This window comes from Ovis canadensis, chromosome 7 (assembly GCF_042477335.2).
Source record: "Ovis canadensis isolate MfBH-ARS-UI-01 breed Bighorn chromosome 7, ARS-UI_OviCan_v2, whole genome shotgun sequence".
Taxonomy (NCBI): domain Eukaryota; kingdom Metazoa; phylum Chordata; class Mammalia; order Artiodactyla; family Bovidae; genus Ovis; species Ovis canadensis.
In genome coordinates this window covers 33,163,364-33,182,570 of record NC_091251.1, presented here as the reverse complement: position 1 = coordinate 33,182,570, position 19,207 = coordinate 33,163,364, and the positions used below count along the sequence as shown (strand labels likewise).

Genomic DNA, 19,207 nt, shown 5'->3' with positions numbered 1-19,207 from the left:
GGAAGGTAGGAAAGAGATGGTACTGACTTACTTGCCCAGCGCCCACATCTTAAGTCAGTTCATGTGGCAGCATAGCCACACTGGCAAGTGCAAGGCAAGTGGTGCAGGAAGGGGAAGAAATTGTCACTCTCTGCAATGGCACCCCACTCCAGTACTCTTGCCTGGAAAATCCCATGGACGGTGGAGCCTGGTAGGCTGCAGGCCATGCGGTCGCTAAGAGTCGGACACGACTGAGCGACTTCACTTTCACTTTTCACTTTCATGCACTGGAGAAGGAAATGGCAACCCACTCCAGTGTTCTTGCCTGGAGAATCCCAGGAACAGGGGAGCCTGGTGGGTTGCCGTCTATGGGGTCGCACAGAGTCGGACATGACTGAAGCGACTTAGCAATAGCAGTAGCAGTGATACTAGAGAGACCATTTGGCTTCTACGAAAGAAAAGGGAGATGGACCTAGAATGGAACTAGTTCTTTTAAATGAGGGGAGGGATGGAGGGTGCTAGAAGGGGGTCCTCTCCACCAAATCCCAGTCACGGCTTGAAACCAAGCCAAAGGCAGAGTGCTGTCCTCTTTAAGTCATGACGTCACCTGACCTGAACCCAGAACTGAGCCACAGCCCCAGCCCACATTTCCTATTAATCTGAAAATCTACATCGTTCACAGAAGATATAAAGATACTCAACATTCTGACCTCTCAGTCTGAGTCCATTTCCCCTCTCTGGCTTCCTTCCCTCCTCCTGCATGACACAATTCATCATTCTGTTCGATTCTTCAGTCTAGACCTGCATCTGAGGCCACACTTCAGCCTACCCACCCCTCCCTCCTCTTTCCTCTCTCACTACCCCTTTAGGGCGCTTCTCTTCTGGCCCCACCCCTGAGGAGTCCTCCTCCCCACTGGACTCTGGAACACAAAGACTATTCCACCCCACCTAGTGAAGGGAGCGGGTAGGAGTTTCCGCCCCACCCTCAGGAAGATGCATCTTCCCTCCCCTGCTCTGTGGTACTTCCTCTCTAGCTGACTTAACTGATAGCACCCAGACCCCAGGCCAGGCCCCTGGCACCGGCACAGATCTCGGGATAGGCTACACCATTCTGCTCTCACCCTGGGGTTGGCACCAGCTTCCAACCAGTGCCCAGCAAAGCCTTAAGTAAGTACCCTGGGAGTAGGGGAGGTGGGGGGAGGGAGCACAGCTGTAAGGTCCAAAGGACTTCCAAAGAAGGCTGACCAGTGGTAAAGGAACTTCAGAGGACTTGGTCTTGTCTCGTGTCCACGAAATCTTCCCCATCCCTGTTATTCTTGTTGGACCCTGGGCACCTCTGGGGTGAGTAGGTAGGTGATTGGAAGAGGGCAGTGGCACTTGAGTGGGCTGAGGGTCTGGCAGGGGTGGAGTGGTGGTCGGGGAAAGGAGCTAGCCTTTTGAGAGGTGCAGCATTGTTAAGAAAAGCCTCCACTTTGGTTCTGGGTTTTAGGGTCTCCTGAGGGATGGAGGCTGACGGGTCTGGAAATACTGCTTCTGCTGTTGCCGTATATCTTGCAATTGGGTCTATGGGTAGGAAGGGGCTCTGTGGCCCAGTTCGGAAATTAATCTTTCTACTCAGCCAGATCCCCTTAAGACAGGTCAGTGGGTGGTGATGAGGGTAGTATTCCCTGGTGAGCAGCATCTGATGGTGCTGACCATTGGAGACGGATGCGAGTGCCCAGACTAGGTGTGTCCGGAGTGTCAGGAGACCCTTCCTTCATGCGCGTGTCGCCCTCACTCTCCAGGTCCTTGCTATAGCCATGAACACCACATCCCCTGCAGCGGCCTCCTCATCAGGAGTCAGTTTCATCTCTCTGCTGGTCATCATCGTACTGTCAGTGGCACTGGCTGTAGGGCTTCCTGGCAACAGCTTTGTGGTGTGGAGCATCCTGGCAAAGCTGCAGAAGCGCTCTGTCACTGCCCTGATGGTGCTGCACTTGGCTCTGGCCGACTTGGCCGTGTTGCTCACTGCCCCCTTTTTCCTCCACTCTGTGGCCCAAGGCACCTGGACTTTTGGATTGTCCTGCTGCCGCCTGTTCCACTATGTCTGTGGAGTCAGCATGTATGCCAGCGTCCTACTTATCATGACCATGAGTCTGGACCGCTCCCTGGCAGTGGCCCTCCCCTTTGTGTCCCAGAAGCTGCGCACCAAGGCAGTCGCCTGGCGGGTGCTGGCCGGCATCTGGGTGGTGTCTGTTCTGCTGGCCACTCCCGTCGTCTTGTACCGCACGGTGCACTTGGAATCGAACAATAGGAGCCTGACCTGCTTCCCGAAGTACCCCAGCGAAAGACATCGGGCCTTCCATCTGTTCTTCGAGGTGATCACCGGCTTCCTTCTGCCCTTCCTGGTCGTGGTGGCCAGCTACTGCGACATTGGGCGCAGGTTGCGGGCCCGGCGCTTCCGCCGCAGCCGCCGCACCGGCCGCCTGGTGGCGCTCATCATCCTGGCCTTCGCCGCCTTTTGGCTGCCCTACCACATGGTGAACCTGGTCGAGGGGTTCCGCGCGGCAGCGGGCAAGGCCCTGGGTTCCGGACCGGTGGGTAAGCGGCTGCTCCTGGCCCGCCGCGTGCTCATCACGCTGGCCTTCCTGAGCAGCAGCGTGAACCCCCTGCTGTACGCGTGCGCCGGGGGCGGCCTGTTGCGCTCGGCCGGAGTGGGCTTCATCGCCAAGCTGTTGGAGGGCACCGGCTCCGAGGCGTCCAGCAGCCGTCGCGGGGGCACCTTGGCCCAGACGGTAAGGGGCATCCCCGCCTCTCCCGAGCCTGACCCCGCCGAGAGCCTCACTGCCTCCACCAACCCTCTCGAGTGAAGCAAACTCAACTAGGCCTGCTGGGTGGCCGCAGTGCAAGGACGGTAGCTTTCCTCCAGGGGGAATGCCCTCCCCGCTGGCCTGACCCAATTTTTGACCAGCCCTCTCCTTCCGCCAGGAAGAGAACGCTGGTGGGAGAGTGGAGCGGAAGGCGGGGAGGGGCACAACTCAGGGCTGAATGGGAACCGGGTCCCCACAGGCAGCTTTACAATTAAAACTGAAGTCTGAAACTGGGTCAACCCGGGTGTGTGTGATGTGTTCATGATGGCGGACTGGGGTGCTCCTGGTTGCTCCTCAATAGCAGAGTGGCACATCCTTTAGTTTCCTGTGCTTTTCAGTTTTGGGACACAGAGACAGAGAAATCAGACCTTCCCACCCTGATTCTGAGGAAGGTAATCTGCAGATCATACTTGGAACAACACAGGTCTGCAGACCCCTGAAGGAGCTGGCCAAAGAAGACCACCCAGGTGTGCCCATCACTCCAGACTCCCTGACTCAGCACAGGAAGAACCTTTAGACCTGCTAAGAGGTGTCTGCCCAGAAGGCTGGGGTGGGGATCTTTGTTAGCAGGACTCCAACCTCCTGCCAGTACTCTTTGTCCTGTCAATGGGAGATATCTTAGGGGATGGCCTCTTTTTCCTCTCTCTTCCGAGGCAGTCTCACCAGCGAGCCAAGTCATCAGATCTTATTCCTTAGAACTCTGCACATCAGCATCTTGCCAGCCCGTAAAACGCTGTGGCACAGGCTGGAGCTGAAGGCCCTCTGTGATGTGATCACCCTTAGGAAATGAAGATTTGCAAAAGTGAGAGGGTTGGGTCATTCTTTACTTGGGAAGACTGTTGTCTTGGAGAGCCTTGGACTGGCTCTGTTCTGACAGCATTTTAAGAAGATGGTAGTGGCAGTTTGCTTTTTTGAATCTCTTGCATAAAAAGAGAAAGACAACTATGAGAAAAGTCAAAAATCTTCGTGTAACATCTGCACATCAAGATACCTCTCATGGAACCCAAAACGTGAGCAGGAATGAGCCATGGATGCTTTAGGACCTATGTAATATCAGCATCTGGGCAGGAGGCAAAAGGAAGCAATGGAAAATCTGAGAGACCTGAGAATTGGAGACCCCCCAACTGTATACATGTCCTTGCTAGAAAGCATGGTGGGTCAGCTTGAGAACAGCAGCGGAAATGAGGAGGGACCTAACAGATTATACCCCAGGCCTCCCACCCATGCTACATAGCGAGCACATAACAGGTGCTTATTTAGTGTTTGTTGTGTAAATAAAAATCAAATGACATTTTCCTGGAGACTCTTTCCAGTATCTGTGGGTGGGAAGCAGGAGAGGACAAGTCTTTGTTTTGAGTCACGTGGATAAAATTCTTCATACTTCCAAGGGTGCCCAATACTGGAATCAGGTTGACATGCAGGCAGAGAGGCAGAGGCAATCCTTTTGCTGAGCTTGTGAGAAAAAAATCACTCCTTTTTAACACACTCATGCGCACACTTGCACACACACATTCAGTGTGGCCTGGGAAGAAGCAGTCCTACCGAGAGGCAAGGAGAAGATGCTCCTCAGCTAAACTAGCAGCTTCTGACATCAATTCTAACCCAGACATACCAGAGTCTCTTTACTGAGGATCTTACAGATGGAGAGGACAGGGTTGGGTTCTCAGCCTAGGGTGGCTGAGGGAGGTCCAGTTCGTGTCAAATCTGTGTTCAAGAAGTAGGTGCAGAGCTGCCCTTTGCCTTTGACCTTGATGATGCCCCGGCTGTAGCAGGTGTAGCCTAAGGACTGCAGGGCCCAGGCTGTCTCTTCTGTTACCTGCGATTGGAAAGGCGTGAAGGAATGCGGGGTGTCCTTAACACTGTCCCCCTGTCCCCACGCTTCTGAGTGGCTCCCTCACCTGAATCTTGCCCAGGACGCCTGTGCTCTCCATGCGGCTGGCCACGTTCACCGTGTTGCCCCAGATATCATATTGTGGTTTCTGGGCCCCAATCACTCCAGCCACTACAGGTCCGTGATTTAACCCTGGCAAGAAGTGTGGTAAAGAGGGGCCCTGAGGGGGAATTTTGAAGAAGGAGAGGGAGGAAGAATGCTCAGGGAACTAGACTGAAGGGGCTGGGGGCCTTGGAGGAAAGGACGGGCCAGAGGAGCGCTGCTTAGGGAAGGAAGTGGATGGGCCTCCTAGCTCCATGCTCCATCCCAAGGGGTGAATCTTGCAGGGGTTTTCCGGGATGAGCTGGGGAGCAGCTAACAAAGGACTTGGGGGAGGAGAGCTTGGGAAGCTGAGAAGGAGGTCCCAAACTGCCCCAGGAAGGGAGGGTCCTCACCTACACGCAGGCGGAAGTTGTTGAATGAGTGCTTGTTGATGACATCCAGCTTAGACCCAAGGGCCACAGCAAACTCTACCATGGTGCCAAGGTGGCTGCAGCTCTGCTCAGCATCCTGGCAAAGGGCCAGCCCACCAGGACGGGTCAATGAAGGCACAGGGATAAGGCCCACTTATGGGCCCACCAAGGAGAGCCCAGAAGAGGGTCAGTAGGTAAGGAAGGGAGATGCGGCACCTGCTGTGCATCCTGTCCCGAGGCGGCGTTCAAGCCAGTAGCTGCCATGTAGGTGCTGCAGATGGTTTTGATCTTCTCCACCCCACTGAACTTGGGCTTGGAGAGCAGCTGTACAGAAAGGAGGCTGTGTCCCCAGTCTCTCTGGCTCTCACCCAGAAGCCCAGCCCCAGGCTTTTGGAAGCTAAAGGACCAGTTGTGGGGTCAGGGGTGGTGGGAGGGCGAGAGTCGGCAGTGAGCAGAGTTGCTGGGGAAGGCAGAGCTGGGGGATCAGAGGAGGAGCAGGGCGGCTGGGGAGGGGAGGATGGTCCTCCTGGCCAGGAGAGTGAAATGGAAGGAGGGACTGGTGGGAAATTCTAGAATCTAGGACATAGGGTCTGGGGGTGATCCTTGGAGCTGTCACCTCATCAAAATCAGCGATTATCTCATTGAGCAGCCGCAGACACTCTAGCCCCTCATGGTTGATGCTGGACTCAGAGTAGAACTCCTTAAAGTCTGGGACCGAGGCGAAGAGGACACACACACACTCATAGGACTGGTGGTAGAGGTCCTGGGAGGGCAGGGGGCCAGGGTGAGGGGTCATGCCACATTCTTCCCCCCTCTGGGTCTGTATGGGTCCTCCTCCCTGTGTCCACACTCCTCCCCCTCAGTTTAAGAAAGATCAGGAAGGAAGGAGAGGGGTAGGGTCAGCTTACTCCAGGGATGTGACTCAGGAGTTAAAGATTGGGTGTCACTGTGATTCCAGGAAAGAGAGAGGTTCGGAGTCAAGATCACCTCACAGCAGCGTGAAGGGAGTCTCTTTTGGAACTGGGATCATATCCATGGGAATTATCTTTATATCTTATTGCTGAAAAGTGTTAAGTCAGCTTACAAAGATAGCTACACTTTGGAAGATAAAATGAAGCAGTAATAGCCTCCAGAACTCTGAGAAATAAATTTTGCTATTCAAACTAAAAAAAAAAAAAATAGCAATAGTAGGGAAAAGAAGAGTCTAGAGCAGCAGCATCCAGCAGAAGTTTCTGCGGTGATGGAGATGTTCTGTTGGCTGCACTGTTACATACGGTGGCCACAAGCCAAAGCAGCGGCGGAACACTTGAAATGGGGACCAGCGTGACGGAGGAACTGAATCTTCTATTTTAATTAATGGCCACACTGGGGCTAATGGCTACCGAACTGGACAGTGAAGGAGTAGAGAGATGGGAGGACTGTGTCCTTCACACAGTTCCCATTGACACTCCACGAGGCTTTTGAAGGGTAGGGAGCAGCCGTCGGAGAGGACACTCCTTCCCAGGAAGACCTTGGGAGGCAGAGACTGTGCTCACCAAAGAGAGCCTAAGGACTTGTAAAGACGGAGGCCCCTGACAGGCGTGGGGGCTTGGGCGGCCGCCCAGCCCATCAGGCAGGAGCGCAGACAAGATGGGCCAAGCCAAGGCTTCCATCCTCTGGGGCTGAGGAGTTGGGGCTGGGGAGTCACCTCATTGCGCCGATTCTGACCAATAAACTGGGGGGCCACGTGGGCAGGGAGCACGTTCTCCAAGAGCAGCCGAGTCAGGTTCTCCATCGTCTCCGTCTCCTCCTGCTCTTGCCTCAGCTTCTTCTTCCACAGAAAGTCCAGGCGGCAGTAATATTCATTCTGTGGAGGGTCACAGGGGGCCGTGGGGAGATACAGTACAGGGGGGCCCGGCTTCTGAGCATTCACCCCTCACTCCATGATGCTTAAAACACACTATACCCCCAGTTTAGAGAAAAGCTTAAGGTGCAACTCTGCCCAGGGAGACCGCCTCGAATCTAGATTCAAATGAGGGAGGGCAGTGGGGGCAGAAGATTTTTTTCTTAAACATGATTTTCCTAGATTGGTGTGGGAGGGAGGGGCGGAGGGGAGGATTTAGGGGCACACCCCTTGGGGAGCAAAGAAGAAGAAAGGGAGCAGGAAATTTCACTTAGAAGCTGCCAATGGACAGACCATTTGGGTTCACCCCTGGAAATGTGAGATTAAGGGAAAGGGTGAGAGGGACTTAGTTACATATATGGGGACCCCGCCTCACCCTTCCTAGGGAGGCCCTGGAGTGGTGAGCTGGGAGACTTACCTGCCGAGCCAGGACTAGGAGGGTGAAGAAGAAGATGAAGAAGGAGGCTGCTCCCATCAGTTTGGGCTCCTTCAGCACCCCTGGCCTGAGGAGGCCACAGATCAGGGTTGTCCCATGGCCTCCCCATCACTTCCCGCACCGGGACCCATACAGCCCTCTGCCTCCCTCTCTCTTTGCCCTGTGGGTGGTTCAGGCAGAGAGATGCGGACAGTTCTGCTCTGTCCCATCCCAGCCTGGGCCCATCTGTGCAGCGGCTGTGCGCACCTGGAGTCCAAGGTGCCCAGGTAGAGGCGGGCGATGAGGCAGTCGGACAACCAGGCGTGGGAGTGCAGGAAGATGGAGCAGGAGGCCGTCAGCCACAGCAGAAGCAGCAGCAGCTTCAGTTCAAAGCTCATGTGCAGGAAGAGGGAGCAGGAGAGGAACCCCAACACGCAGCAATGCATGGAGTACTGAGGGCCAGGCAGGGCAGTCAGGAGGTGGGGCCTGTCCCGCGGGCAGGGGCAGGGGACACCCCAGGGCTCCCGTCCCATCAAGGGAGGGCAGAAGTGACAGCCACACAAACTCATACTGAGTGGGACTTGTGTCTGCCCCTGTCCGCAGGATGGAGTAGGGGAGGGACAGTCAGGGCTGTGGGGGACACTCACGGGCACGCTGATGAGAGGCAGGGACCCAGGGATCTCCCAGGAGAGGTTGGAAGCCATGGAGGATACATTGGGAGCCTGAAAAGGGCAGGCTGATGCTGCTGGTAAGAAGACCTGTGGGAGACAAGGAACTGAGGCGGCAGGTAGCTGCTTGGCCACGATGGTGACTTTAGCTGGGTATCAGCTGACCCGGGGTGAGTCAGGGCCAGACTCTGCCAAAATGGCGGACCCTGCTGTCCTCCCTGGTTGGTGAGGGAGTCTCGGTGCTGGGGTCCTCGCTGGGAGTGAGCAGGGATTGGGGGAGTGGGTGTCATGAGCACTAGTCTGTCATGGATCAAAAGAGCCATGATCCAAGATCACTGTGTGATCTTTTGCCAACCGTGTAATCTCTCTGGGCCTCAGCTTCTGCTTTTGTAACTTGGTTAGGGGATGATTCCTAAAGTGTTTTTCAGGGATAGAATTCTAGGAATGATTCTAAGTTCTAAACAACCTGCCAAACTCAGCTTTCAAAATCATAATTGTGTAAGGCAAGGCTTCCCCGGCGGCTCAGACAGTAAAGAAATTGCCTGCAATTTGGGAGACCCAGGTTCAATCCCTGGGTTGGGAAGATCCCCTAGAGAAGGGAATGGCAACCCACTTCAGTATTCTTGCCTGGATAGAGGAGCCTAGCAGGCTATAGTCCATGGGGTCACAGAGAGTCAGATACAACTGAGCGACTAATACTACTTTCATTTTAGAGGTAAGTAAGGAAAAGCTGCCTACATAGAAAAAACGATAGGAAGGATGTCCACCAAAGTGTTATTAATGATGATTATGCCCAGGTGATAGGCTGTGCATGACTGTAATTTTCATTTATACTTGTGGGGGAGCCTGGTGGGCTGCCGTCTGTGGGGTCGCACAGAGTCGGACACGACTGAAGCGACTTAGCAGCAGCAGCAGGAACGTTTCCAGTATCCCCTGGCCTTAGTCCAGCTGTTCTCCCAAATCCAAGGGTCCTCTTTCAGCCTCTGGAAGGTCCAGCTTGGCCTGATGGGGATGCATAGGGCCCCTTCTCTCTCACCAGACTGGTAATGGCCATGACGAAGACGAGCAGGATGGTAGCAGTGCCCAGAGCCACTCGCAGTCCTGGCCGTGTGGCCACCAGGACAGACAGGGTGGGTAGCCAGTGCAGCATCTTGGGGCCTTTCAAGACACACTTCTGTGGAAGGAGCACGGGAGTCTTAGCCCTGCAGCCGGAGCACCCACGAGGGGCCAGGTCGTGGTCAGGGCCCCAGCTCACCACTCTGCCCCTAAGCCCACCTCACCATCAGGTGCTCTGAGAAGCAGACGAAGAGGAGGAGGAAGAAGAGGAGGAAGGTGATGCTATAGGTGATGGTCAGAGCTGGAGGCCTACAGAGAGACAAGAATGAGGCCTTGAGGAGCCAGAAGAGGCTTTCTGTGCGCTGGGAAGACATCCTGCAGTCTGGGTGGGAGACACAGGGAAAAGTGGTCCTGGGGATCTGAACTGGCTGCTGCTGAAGATGAAAGACATTACATACTGCTGACCTGGGAAAGCTGCAGGGTCGTGGACAGTACTGGGATAACACAGGGACAATTTCTGAAGGGACGGGGGCTCATGAGAGTGGCCGAGGCTGCATCAGACTGGTCTCTGGGCTTTTGGGCCAAAGTTCTTTCACCTGGCTGAGTTCTGAATGAGTCCTCACCCTTCCTAGCAGCGAACTAGGAGTGAGGACCTACTCTCTAAGCTCATTTGCTGTGAGATTTGGATTTCTTAGTGGAAACAAAAGAAATCCAAATCTCATGGGACTGTTGTTAGAACAGGGAGATAGGCACGTGAAAATGCTCGGGGGGTATGCAGAAACTGCACAGGGTGGAAGACAGTGAGATGAGGGCTACATTACTGGTTCCCCAGAACAAGTGTTTCCATTTCCTCTGTGGTTCAGTGCCCTGAGCCGAGGGGAAGTGAGTAAGGGAAGAAAGTGTGGGTTAGGGGTCTGGAAGAGCCAGGGGATCTCTTTTGGAGAATCAGGGCTTTCTTTTTCTAGGGGTCTCTCACCTGTTTGTCACCAGCATCTGGATAATGAAGTTGGAGAGAAAAACCAGGAAGGTGCAGGCTGCATAGTATTTGAAGGCGGGGAGTGCAGAGAGCCGATACTGCAAGGGTTGGGGTGGGGTCGGCACCAGTGCTGCCCATCACCTTGAAGGTGTCAATCCCAAGCAAGAAGTGGCCCCCAGCCTCACTGTCCTACCCTCCAGTTCTGACCCAGGAAGCCCCTACCGGTTCTCCAAGGAGCTGTCCTCCTTCCTCTCATCACCACCCAGTAATTCAAAGGACTAGTACGAGCCCTTCACCCCTCCAAGGTCACAAACTGACCAGAACTGGGAAAGGGAGGTGGGACCACAGGGCCTGTGCCTCCCCAAGGCAGAGAAACTGAGGTTGGGAAACCCTCTGGCGCCATCTCCCCAGCCTACCTCTTTCTCCATCTCCTTCTCTCTGAAGTACAGTGTCAGTGGATTGAAGTCCTTTGACTGTTTCCACTGTCTGATGGGAGGTAGGGGGCAGTGGGCCCAGAAGAGGAAGGGGCAGGGAGGGGAGGTATGGTCAGGTGAGTGGAAAGGCTAGAGCCGGGAAGGTTTTCCCTTCCTTTCTGGGCAGAGGAAGCACTGTCCTTCCTCTACTACCCGAGCCCCGGCCTCCAGCCCTCCCAGCCCTCTTCAGATCTCCGTACTTCTGAGAATTGAGCTGTTCGATGACCTGGAAGAACTTGGCATCCCCAGTGTCTAGTTCCTCGTCAAGTGCCCGCATGGTACGGCTCCTGTACAGTGAGAGCCCAGCCTGTCACCAGGAAGACCCTCAAAAGCATCTGGGCAAAGCAGGAGGGCAATGCAGCCCCCCAGGAAGGATGGAGGTGGGTCACAGGGACAACCCCACTCAAATTTGCTCAGGCCACCTCACCGGTCCAGGCTCCACTGGGGGCTGAAGGAAGACAGGGCCTTCTCCTGCAAGGAGAACACAGGGATGGAGGAAGATGAAGGATGGTGAGCATCCCCCACCATGGTGGAGCCTCTCTGCAGCGAGGCATTTCAAATTTGCACGGGCCTTGACTTGAGCATCTGACCCACCTCTCTCTCTCTCCCATTCTATCTTTATCTCTATCTCTCTATATACACATCACCATTTCTATCTCCATTTCCCTCTTTACCAAATTCCACCTGCCCACAAACCACATTTATTTCTTTAAGCTTCTTTCTGACCTTTCAGACTCCAAGAATCCTATGCCCTCTGATTTCCTCATAGTTTCTATCACTTAAGAGGCAACCCTGGATCTTCTTTAGGCTTGATGGCTGTGATTTCTTGTGTCTCATCTTCCCTAAGGGCTGCAACAGATCCCAAAGGCAGTGACTTGCCCGTCACCCCATGCCAAAAAAATCCCTGTTGGTTGAAACTGGAATGGCAATGCAGAACACTTTGAATCTCCTCTGCCTTTTCATGATGATCAGGCTGAGCTGGGAGGTGGTAGGGGAGAGAACCAAAAGTGGAGAAGAAGGGGGAAGAGGAAGAGAAACCTGGTTGGAGTCATTCTCTTCTGCACCAAAAGGAATATGCAATGCGTGCAGAGATGTGAGAAGGAGCATGCAACTGAGGATGAGCGCCAAGGAAGGAAGTGAAGTGCCACAGCCACTACCTAGGGCAAGATGTAGGGTGACCATCCTTCCCCACTCCCCTGGCTCACGTGAAGAAAACAGGTCACAGGGGGGCCACCCTGTGGGTTTGGCCCACAAACCAAAACCCTGTGTACGTGAGAGGAGCAGAGAGGGAGAGACAGAGTGATTGAGAGGTATGTTTCAGGCATGGAACCACCTATACATCTACACCTGAGTCTAACTTTTATCAAACTACCTCCTGCCCTCCCCTATGGCTATAAATTATTTAAAGGCAGGGAACTATCTCATTCATTTCTGTCTTTTCAAGAACTACCCTAGTGCATGCCACACAGTAGGTACTGAAAGGCTGTAGAAGGGATAAATATGGATGGATGGTAGCCACCACACAAACACTGCCCAGTCACCCCGTGGTTCCACATTGTTTAATAATAATCCAAGTGTGATTCCCAGGATCCCTAACATTTAAATGAGACCCTGGAACGTCAGGGACTGAGAAGGGAGTTTCTGGGCTGGTGTGGTCCCACATTGAAAGATACCTTAGAACAAGGGGTTCCCACTCTGCCCTGACACTTATTAGCCTGCATGACAGTGAAGGATTTAGCGAGGTCTGGCAGGGTTCTGAGGAGGCATCCCCACCATGATGGATGAGGACTGCACTCAACACTGTCCTACAGCCCCTGGGCAAGCCCCTTTCTCCCCTACCCACACCGGGCGGCCTCATCCTGCACTAGTCACTGGGTCTTGGGTCCTTCCTTCCTCTCCACCCTGCCAGCATAGCATTCTGACCTCTCTCCTTCCCCACGCTGAGGCACTCAGCCACTGAGCCACTGCTGCCAAGGCCCTCCACCCCTCCCCGCACCCCAGTGCTCACTGATCTCTGGCCTGCTTTCCTGTTGGATGGGAGAGGAGGGGGGATGGGACACAGAAAGGGTACTCTGGAGTTGTCCCATAAATCCAAGCAGGTTTACCTGGCTGAGAAGATTCTGGGAAGATCTGTGGACAAGTGGCTAGGAATGCTGAACAGTTTTGGGGAAGATGGGGTACAATGGAGGAGAACAGGCTGAGGAATCAAATCCCAGGGCAAGCCTTTAGGGACATGACCTGGGTCCCTGCATGAGGGGGTTCAGGCCACTTGTCATCAAGTACCAAGAGCCTGTGGGGGAGATGCAGGCTCTCCCAGCAGGTGATGAATCACTCATTACTTCGAAGTGCTTTGCATAGATCAGCTAGTAACATCCTGCCCTAGCTTTCCCCAGACGAGGGGCGAGCCGGCCTCCCTGCCCTCTCCCCGACTGCCCACTCATGGTTACTTTCTTCTTCAAGGTCACGAGAGATTTTCACTTTCACTTCATCTTATCTGTGTACAAGTGCTGGAGAGTGGGGGCAACGAGTGATTGGCCCCCACTGTCCTGGTCCCAGTAGGGACTGAAAAAGAGAGCGTGCGGTCTGAGCTAAACAGACCCATTTCCTGGTGGGAACGGGTGTGCAGCACTGGCCTCAGAGTTAGGAGGGAGTATGGTTCCGGGGGAAGGGGCTTCCTGAATGGAGGCTGGGGAGCAATGGACACAGTGTCTATAAGGTCTTGAGTCTTCTCTGAACTGAGCTCAGAGGGAACTCATCTTCATCCTCTCTCTAGAAAGAAGGGCAAGAAAGGTCCTGAACCAGTGACTGGGGTGACCAGACAGTTCAGGACCTTGGGATGTCATCAGGCGACTCACTGGTGGAGGGGCAGGAAAGGCTGGCAGTGGGCCACGGGGGTGGGTTGACGTTAAGTGCTGGGCTCATGAAGGAGGTGCACATACCGGGAGAGGGGTAGACGTGGACACAGGGCTCTCTACATGGCTCAGGTGGGCGAAAGGCTTGGCTGCACCCCAGGACTCCAGGTAGCGGGTCATCAGCAGGGATGGACGCATCTTGGGGCCCTCCAGAGAGGACAGCAACCCTCCTGCAGTGCCCTTCTCGTCCTCCTCTGCAGCCTGGGCCATATGAGGGCTGAGAGTCAAGATCACGTTGACTTGACTTCCCCATTCTCCCCACACTCCTTTAAGGCTGTGTCCCCTCTCTCATGATTTATACATCAGGACCCAGGAGTTCAATCTCTGGCATGGACGAGATCAGGCTCATTGGCTGTGGATGTTGGGGTGGGCCAGGTCACGGGGTCCAGGCTGGGTTCTCACCCAGGGGTCGATGACCAGGTAGGTCGGCTCCCCTAGCTCCCGAAGGTATGGGTCCCGGTGCTCCATGGCTGCATCCTCCACAGCATAAGCCCCGGCCAGCAGGGCCAGCGTGGCCCCTGTGATATGTACTCGTCTGGAAGAAGAGGGCAGGGGGAGTCAGGAGGGAGGGATTCCACACCTCGCATTTCTTTCGAGGCTCATTCCTGGAGGTCTGACTTCCAGCAAGAGCCTGTGCTACAGGAGGTGTCTCCCAGCTCCCCCCCGCCATCCCTAGGATCTCCCTGAGACCCACTTGAGAACATGCTCATTTTAAAGAACTATGAAACCCAGGCATGTGGGAGGCCTGATGGGTCTTTTGCTATAGCCTCCTGGAGCCCCAGCTCTCACCCTGGCACTCCACTCGCCTCCATGTGGTTGGCTAGAGTGACGTCATGGGACCAGACATCATACTGCCATTTCTGTAGCCCGATGACCCCGCAGAGCACGCTGCCTGAGTGCACGCCCACACGCATGTTGATATCCACGCCCGTGGCTGCCCGAAGTTTCCTGAGCAAGATGTGTAGAGAACAATCTGAGTGCTGACTTCAGCCCTACCCATGCTGTACTGTACCCCGCCCTCTTTCCAGGAGGACTTCCACCATCCTGCCTGCTCCTCCGCACATCCGTCCTGCCCACCCCAGCTGACCTGATGGCCCGGCACATGTCCAGCCCCATGCGCACACAATTGATGGCGTGGTCTGGCAGGGAGAGCGGCAGCCCAGAGACACAGTAGTAACAGTCTCCCAGGATCTTGATCCGCATGCATTCATGCTCCTAGGGAAGGGTGTGCAGGGGGCAGGGGCACCTGGTGAGCAGCCAGAGGAAGCAGGAAGGGGCTGGGACAAGTGGGAGCAAATGTGGTATCCCTGAAGAACTTCTGAGGTTGGGAGTGTCGAGATCAGATCTAGGGCCTCCCTCAACTTGATATGGGGCTGGCTAAGGTTTTCTATGTGGGTGTCTTTCTCAGAAGATCATCTGAAGGGTTGGGATGTTTGTGAATCTCTCCAGCTTTGGCACATGTAGGGTGTATCCAGATTTGAGCATATGAAAGTCATCTCAGGATTGAGGGGTTCTTTTTGGAGGATACCCAAGATTAAATTTCTTGGGGGCATCCCTGGGGACTAAGAAGGTAGCTAAGCTGAGGATGCAGAGGGCAGAGATTTCCCTTGGAAGGGCCTCCTAACATTAGTGCATCAGAAAAATCCATCTAGATTTGGTTGTGGTGTCCAGAGACACCTGTGCTGGGACTCAGAGCCTGTTCGGGAGTGTTGTAGTTAGGGCATCTGTGAGGATGTTGAAAAGATCCCTCCAAGTCTGGTGTGCAGTGAGCAGTTCCATACCTGGGAATGTTTGAGAGAGTTTCCTATGGCAATGGAGTATCTGGGAGCCCCCATAAGCTTGGAAGTGGGACAGGGATCTTATAAGGCAGGACTTTCCCTGGCAGGGTCTCTCCAGGGTGGGGAGTTTGAAGGTGGGGAAGGAAGCCCCCTCTGACCTTGGCGATTTGGTCGAACTTGCCAAAGAGCTCGTTGAGCATAAGCACCAACTCCTTAGGGGAGCACTCACTGGCCAGTCGCGTGAAGCCCACGATGTCAGCATACAGCACGCTGGGCAGGGCAGAGGGCATCAGTGGGGCTGGGGTCTCAGCCCACACTCCCTCCCCTCTGCCCATCCTTCATACCTGACTCCCTGGTGCCTCTTGACATAGAGGCTGTGGAAGTTGTTGGTGCTCTCTGGCCGTGACCCCTGTCCAGCCTGCAGTCGGGCCATGATCTCCTCCTTCATCTCTCGGGCCAGGTAGGCAGGAAGGATGGACAAGAGAAGGTGTTCCTGAGGGAGGCAACTATGAGCACCAACCCTCACCCCCACTCCCTAAAGCCAGAAGCCCCACCCTCAAACCCCTAGGAGCCCACAGACTCCCCCAGCCCCAGAGCTGTTCACCAGAGCGATGGTCCAGGTCCTTCCCACCGCCCACAGCCCAGCTCCAGCTCTGCCCTGATCGATGTTAGGGATTAAACTTCCAGCACCGACACAGGAATTAGAGCCCTTCGTTTAATATCATAAGGCTCTGAAGTGCTTTCACAAGATTCAGGTTTTTTGGAACCTCACAGCAGCCTTCCAAGGTGGGCAATAGCTATATAGCTATAAAGGAGGAAACAGGTCAAGTGACCCGCCTAAAGTCATTCAGTCTCCGGAGCCCGGTGTGACCCAAACAACTCCCCTCTCCGAGCCCCAGCCCCGCTGGGCCTCCTGGCCCGGAGGACCTGATGCTTCTTCTCGGTGTCCAGTCTCCTCCGCGAGTGCAGGGAGCTAAGCGCCTCCCGGAACGTGGCGCGCAGCGCGCGCTCCATCAGCGCCTTGTGATAGGCTCCGGCCGCGTTCCCGCACAGGAACAGCACCGCGTTTGCAGCCAGCTGCGGGGAGCGTCAGTCTCAGGGGACGCTGCACCCTGGGGTGGTGGCGGGGGGGCTAACCGAGATGACAGGGAGGACTCTACAGTCAAGAGTATTTCGAGGCAACGGGTGCCGCATTGTGGAGTCTGTAGGGGGCTCTTCTCCCTCATCCCATCACCCCATCCAGACCTTTGGTTGCTGAACCAACATAGCCTCTTAGGTCGAGAAACCTGCCGGAATACCTCTCCACCATCCCCGCCCACGCGGCAGTAGGAAACTACTCAAGCTCTAATTTTTACGTTCTCTGTGAAGGTTCTGTTATCCACATCTGTCCCCATCATCCTGGTCCCCTGGCGAACTCCCTTCCCTGGGGGCCAGAGCCCTCCTCTGGCGTTTGCAGGCATCGAGCTGGCACTGTGGACCAGCTCCACCAGGTCTGTGTTTGAACCCTGAGCCCTGCCAAGGAGTCAGCTCAACAAAACAGCTGGTGAATCCCCAGAGAAAGCAAGCAGCGCCCAACAGAGCCAGCCCAGGACGAAGCCTGTGCTTCCTGTGTGCTCACCTGTGGCAGCAGCGCCGGCCGAGAGTCGGGCTGAGGCCCAAGATACAGCCCAAGGACCAGCAGGTGCAAGAGTGAGGTGGTGACCCCCGCGGTGATGGCGTCCCTCATGTCCAAGGGCAACATGGCATACACAGTGAAGATGACAAAAAGGAAAAAGGACACCTAGGGCAGAGGGGCACTGGAAGTTGCAAGCTTACGCTGTTCCTCCAGCCTGGGTGCATGCTTGAGGCCTAGGAATCCCCATTCCCCCGCCCCACCTGCCTCACCTGGTCCCAGGCGCTCACCACGCCCCCAGTGAACAGGAAGCTGTGGCCCAGTGCGAGCAGTGCTGCCCACACGAAGCCTGACAGGGGACGCGTCCAGCGCTGCAGTCGCTGCTCCCGGGAAGCCAGGACCAGCAGCAGTGAGAAGCCGCCCAGAGCGCAGAGCACAGTGGTCAGGAAGGCTGGGTCTGCGGCCAGCTCCTGGTGGGGAGGGGAAACATGAGGCAAGATGGCAATGTGGGGTTTGGGGAGCTTATCCAAGAAGAGGAGGAGCAGACAGCAGTGAGCAAAGCACCTCCACTTGTCTTTCACATTAGATTGAAATACATGAAAATGCTAATAATCTGTTTTTAATCAACAGAGCCAGCAGTCTCCTATGATTCAACTCACTATCTCACTTGTGTACTGCAGGGCAACTGACCCAGAAGACCTTGCTCCAACCTCATATTGGCCGCTTGTGAATCTAGGACCTTTCTGAGCCTCAGGTTTTTCACCTGTCAGATAGGAACTGTAGCACCCCTCCCATCCCTACCCCACCCCTGGAATCCCAAAGGAAGTAAAAAATTCTAGCTCACAGAGGGACTTAGCATGAGTGTATCCAATTTGGTCAACTGGCTTGGGAAATTCGAGGCTTGGAGTTTCAGGCCCTGTCCCCACCCTGCCAAAGCACGGGGACACTGAGAAACTCCTTTGCCTGCCTAGGAGCTGGATCTCCCCATTCCTCAAGGCGTAGAAGCACCACCCCATTCCCAGTCTCCACCGTTTGTCCCCACCTCTTCCTGGACTTGGAGGAGGACCATTGGTCTCATCCAGTGGGGTTCCCACCTTGCCTCCGAAATGTGGAAAGAAAACATGGAGCAGGATATTTCCAGAAATGGAATTGAAGAGCCCTTTTCCCCCACAAAAGAAACTGGAAATAGGTTATCTTCAGTCTAAATGAGAGCAGGATGGAAAGTGCTTTCTGGGAGTCTGTGGGTACAACTGCGGCACAGCCCCCGAAGAGGGAAAGAAAACCAGGAAACAGATTCCCATGGGGCCCAGTGTAATTTCCCCCCTGGAAAATCGGAAAACCTGGCGTCGGATTAATCCTAGGACCAGCAGATCACAGGCGCTGGCAAGACTGGTCAGACCCACAGTGAAATGAGAAGCATCGAGGGCCCAGCTGTCTCCTTGCATAGACCCAGGACTGTGCCCTGAGAGGCAGTGACTTGTGCAGGGTCGCTGCTGCTCCTAGCAAGGTCTAGCACTTGTTTCCCAGGTCCCAGCAAAGAAAACACATTGAAAAGAAGACCCACGAATCCCAACCCTGAAAATGCCCTGGAGGCAGTGCCTGTCCCGCAGTCCTCAAGGACGCCTGCACCAGAGCCCCCCTTCGCTCCCCTGCTCACCCTGCCACTTGCCCAGGCCACAGGGAGCAGCGCCAGGAGCCCCAAGAGCACGATCAGCAGCAGCAGCAGCAGCAGTGGGTACTGCTGGCTCAGGCTGTAGTAGGTCTCGTAGAAGAGGTCTTCGCTGGGGGGCTGCCGGGGACTGAAGAGGCGGGCCATGGTCTCGCAGGGCCCTGTGCCACACCGCCTGGGGGTGGACCCCTGGGGCTGAGGAGGGCCAGGGTGAGTTACTGTCTGATGCCCCGACCAGCCCCAACTGTGCCCTTCTCACCAGGACCAAGCCACTAGCTCCCAGACCTCCCAAGCTCACGGCAATCCCGTCTCCTTCCAGGTACTCTCTGGGCCTCCCAGCCTTCTTCCAGCTGGCGGTGAGGGGACTCCCCACTCGTTTGATGTTGCCCCTCAAACCCAGACTGCAGAGGTGCTCAGGCAAAAGCCAGGGGCACAGGATTTAGGGTTAAAGCAAAGGAGCCCCAGCCCTCCCCTTTCCCCCCAACTCACGGCCTCGATGCTGCTGCAGCTGAACCAAGTAACTCTGGGGCAGGTTATGGAGTCAGCGTGCTGCTAGGCTAGTAGCTCTAAGCCCAGGGCAACAGGCACTTCCCTC

The 19,207-nt window shown here is 55.3% G+C and overlaps 2 protein-coding genes across 10 annotated transcripts in view; one reads left to right on the top strand and one right to left on the bottom strand.

Moving 5' to 3' along the window:
• LOC138443379 (leukotriene B4 receptor 1) overlaps positions 1-4,129 on the top strand; it is a 10,860-nt gene extending 6,731 nt beyond the window's left edge. For 4 of the 7 annotated variants that reach the window (XM_069595623.1, XM_069595618.1, XM_069595625.1 and 1 more), the window contains one exon: positions 1,764-4,129. In XM_069595623.1, coding sequence (XP_069451724.1) covers positions 1,779-2,828 — 1,050 coding nt within the window. In that variant the 5' untranslated portion in view covers positions 1,764-1,778 and the 3' untranslated portion in view covers positions 2,829-4,129. Of the gene's footprint in view, positions 1-653; positions 1,147-1,763 lie in introns of those variants that run through there. The other 3 variants (XM_069595626.1, XM_069595627.1, XM_069595622.1) reach the window with 2 other exon arrangements.
• On the bottom strand, positions 3,632-19,207 carry ADCY4 (adenylate cyclase 4). Of its 3 annotated transcripts, none has more exons than XM_069595607.1 (26): positions 19,102-19,207; positions 18,601-18,807; positions 17,216-17,413; positions 16,950-17,111; positions 16,259-16,408; positions 15,676-15,824; positions 15,490-15,601; positions 14,641-14,768; positions 14,343-14,501; positions 13,956-14,088; positions 13,581-13,754; positions 11,069-11,112; positions 10,842-10,928; positions 10,585-10,654; positions 10,169-10,266; positions 9,417-9,501; positions 9,173-9,310; positions 8,116-8,226; positions 7,736-7,920; positions 7,472-7,556; positions 6,859-7,017; positions 5,788-5,934; positions 5,388-5,495; positions 5,154-5,268; positions 4,727-4,851; positions 3,632-4,644 (listed from the first exon to the last, which is right to left on the bottom strand). In XM_069595607.1, the coding sequence occupies exons 2-26, from the start codon at positions 18,757-18,759 to the stop codon at positions 4,492-4,494; spliced, it is 3,234 nt and encodes a 1,077-aa protein (XP_069451708.1). In that variant the 5' UTR covers positions 18,760-18,807; positions 19,102-19,207; the 3' UTR covers positions 3,632-4,491. The 3 variants fall into 3 exon arrangements, with proteins under 3 accessions (XP_069451708.1, XP_069451709.1, XP_069451710.1); XM_069595608.1 differs by having other exon boundaries at positions 18,601-18,742; positions 19,102-19,180; XM_069595609.1 differs by lacking the exon at positions 18,601-18,807 and having other exon boundaries at positions 19,102-19,186.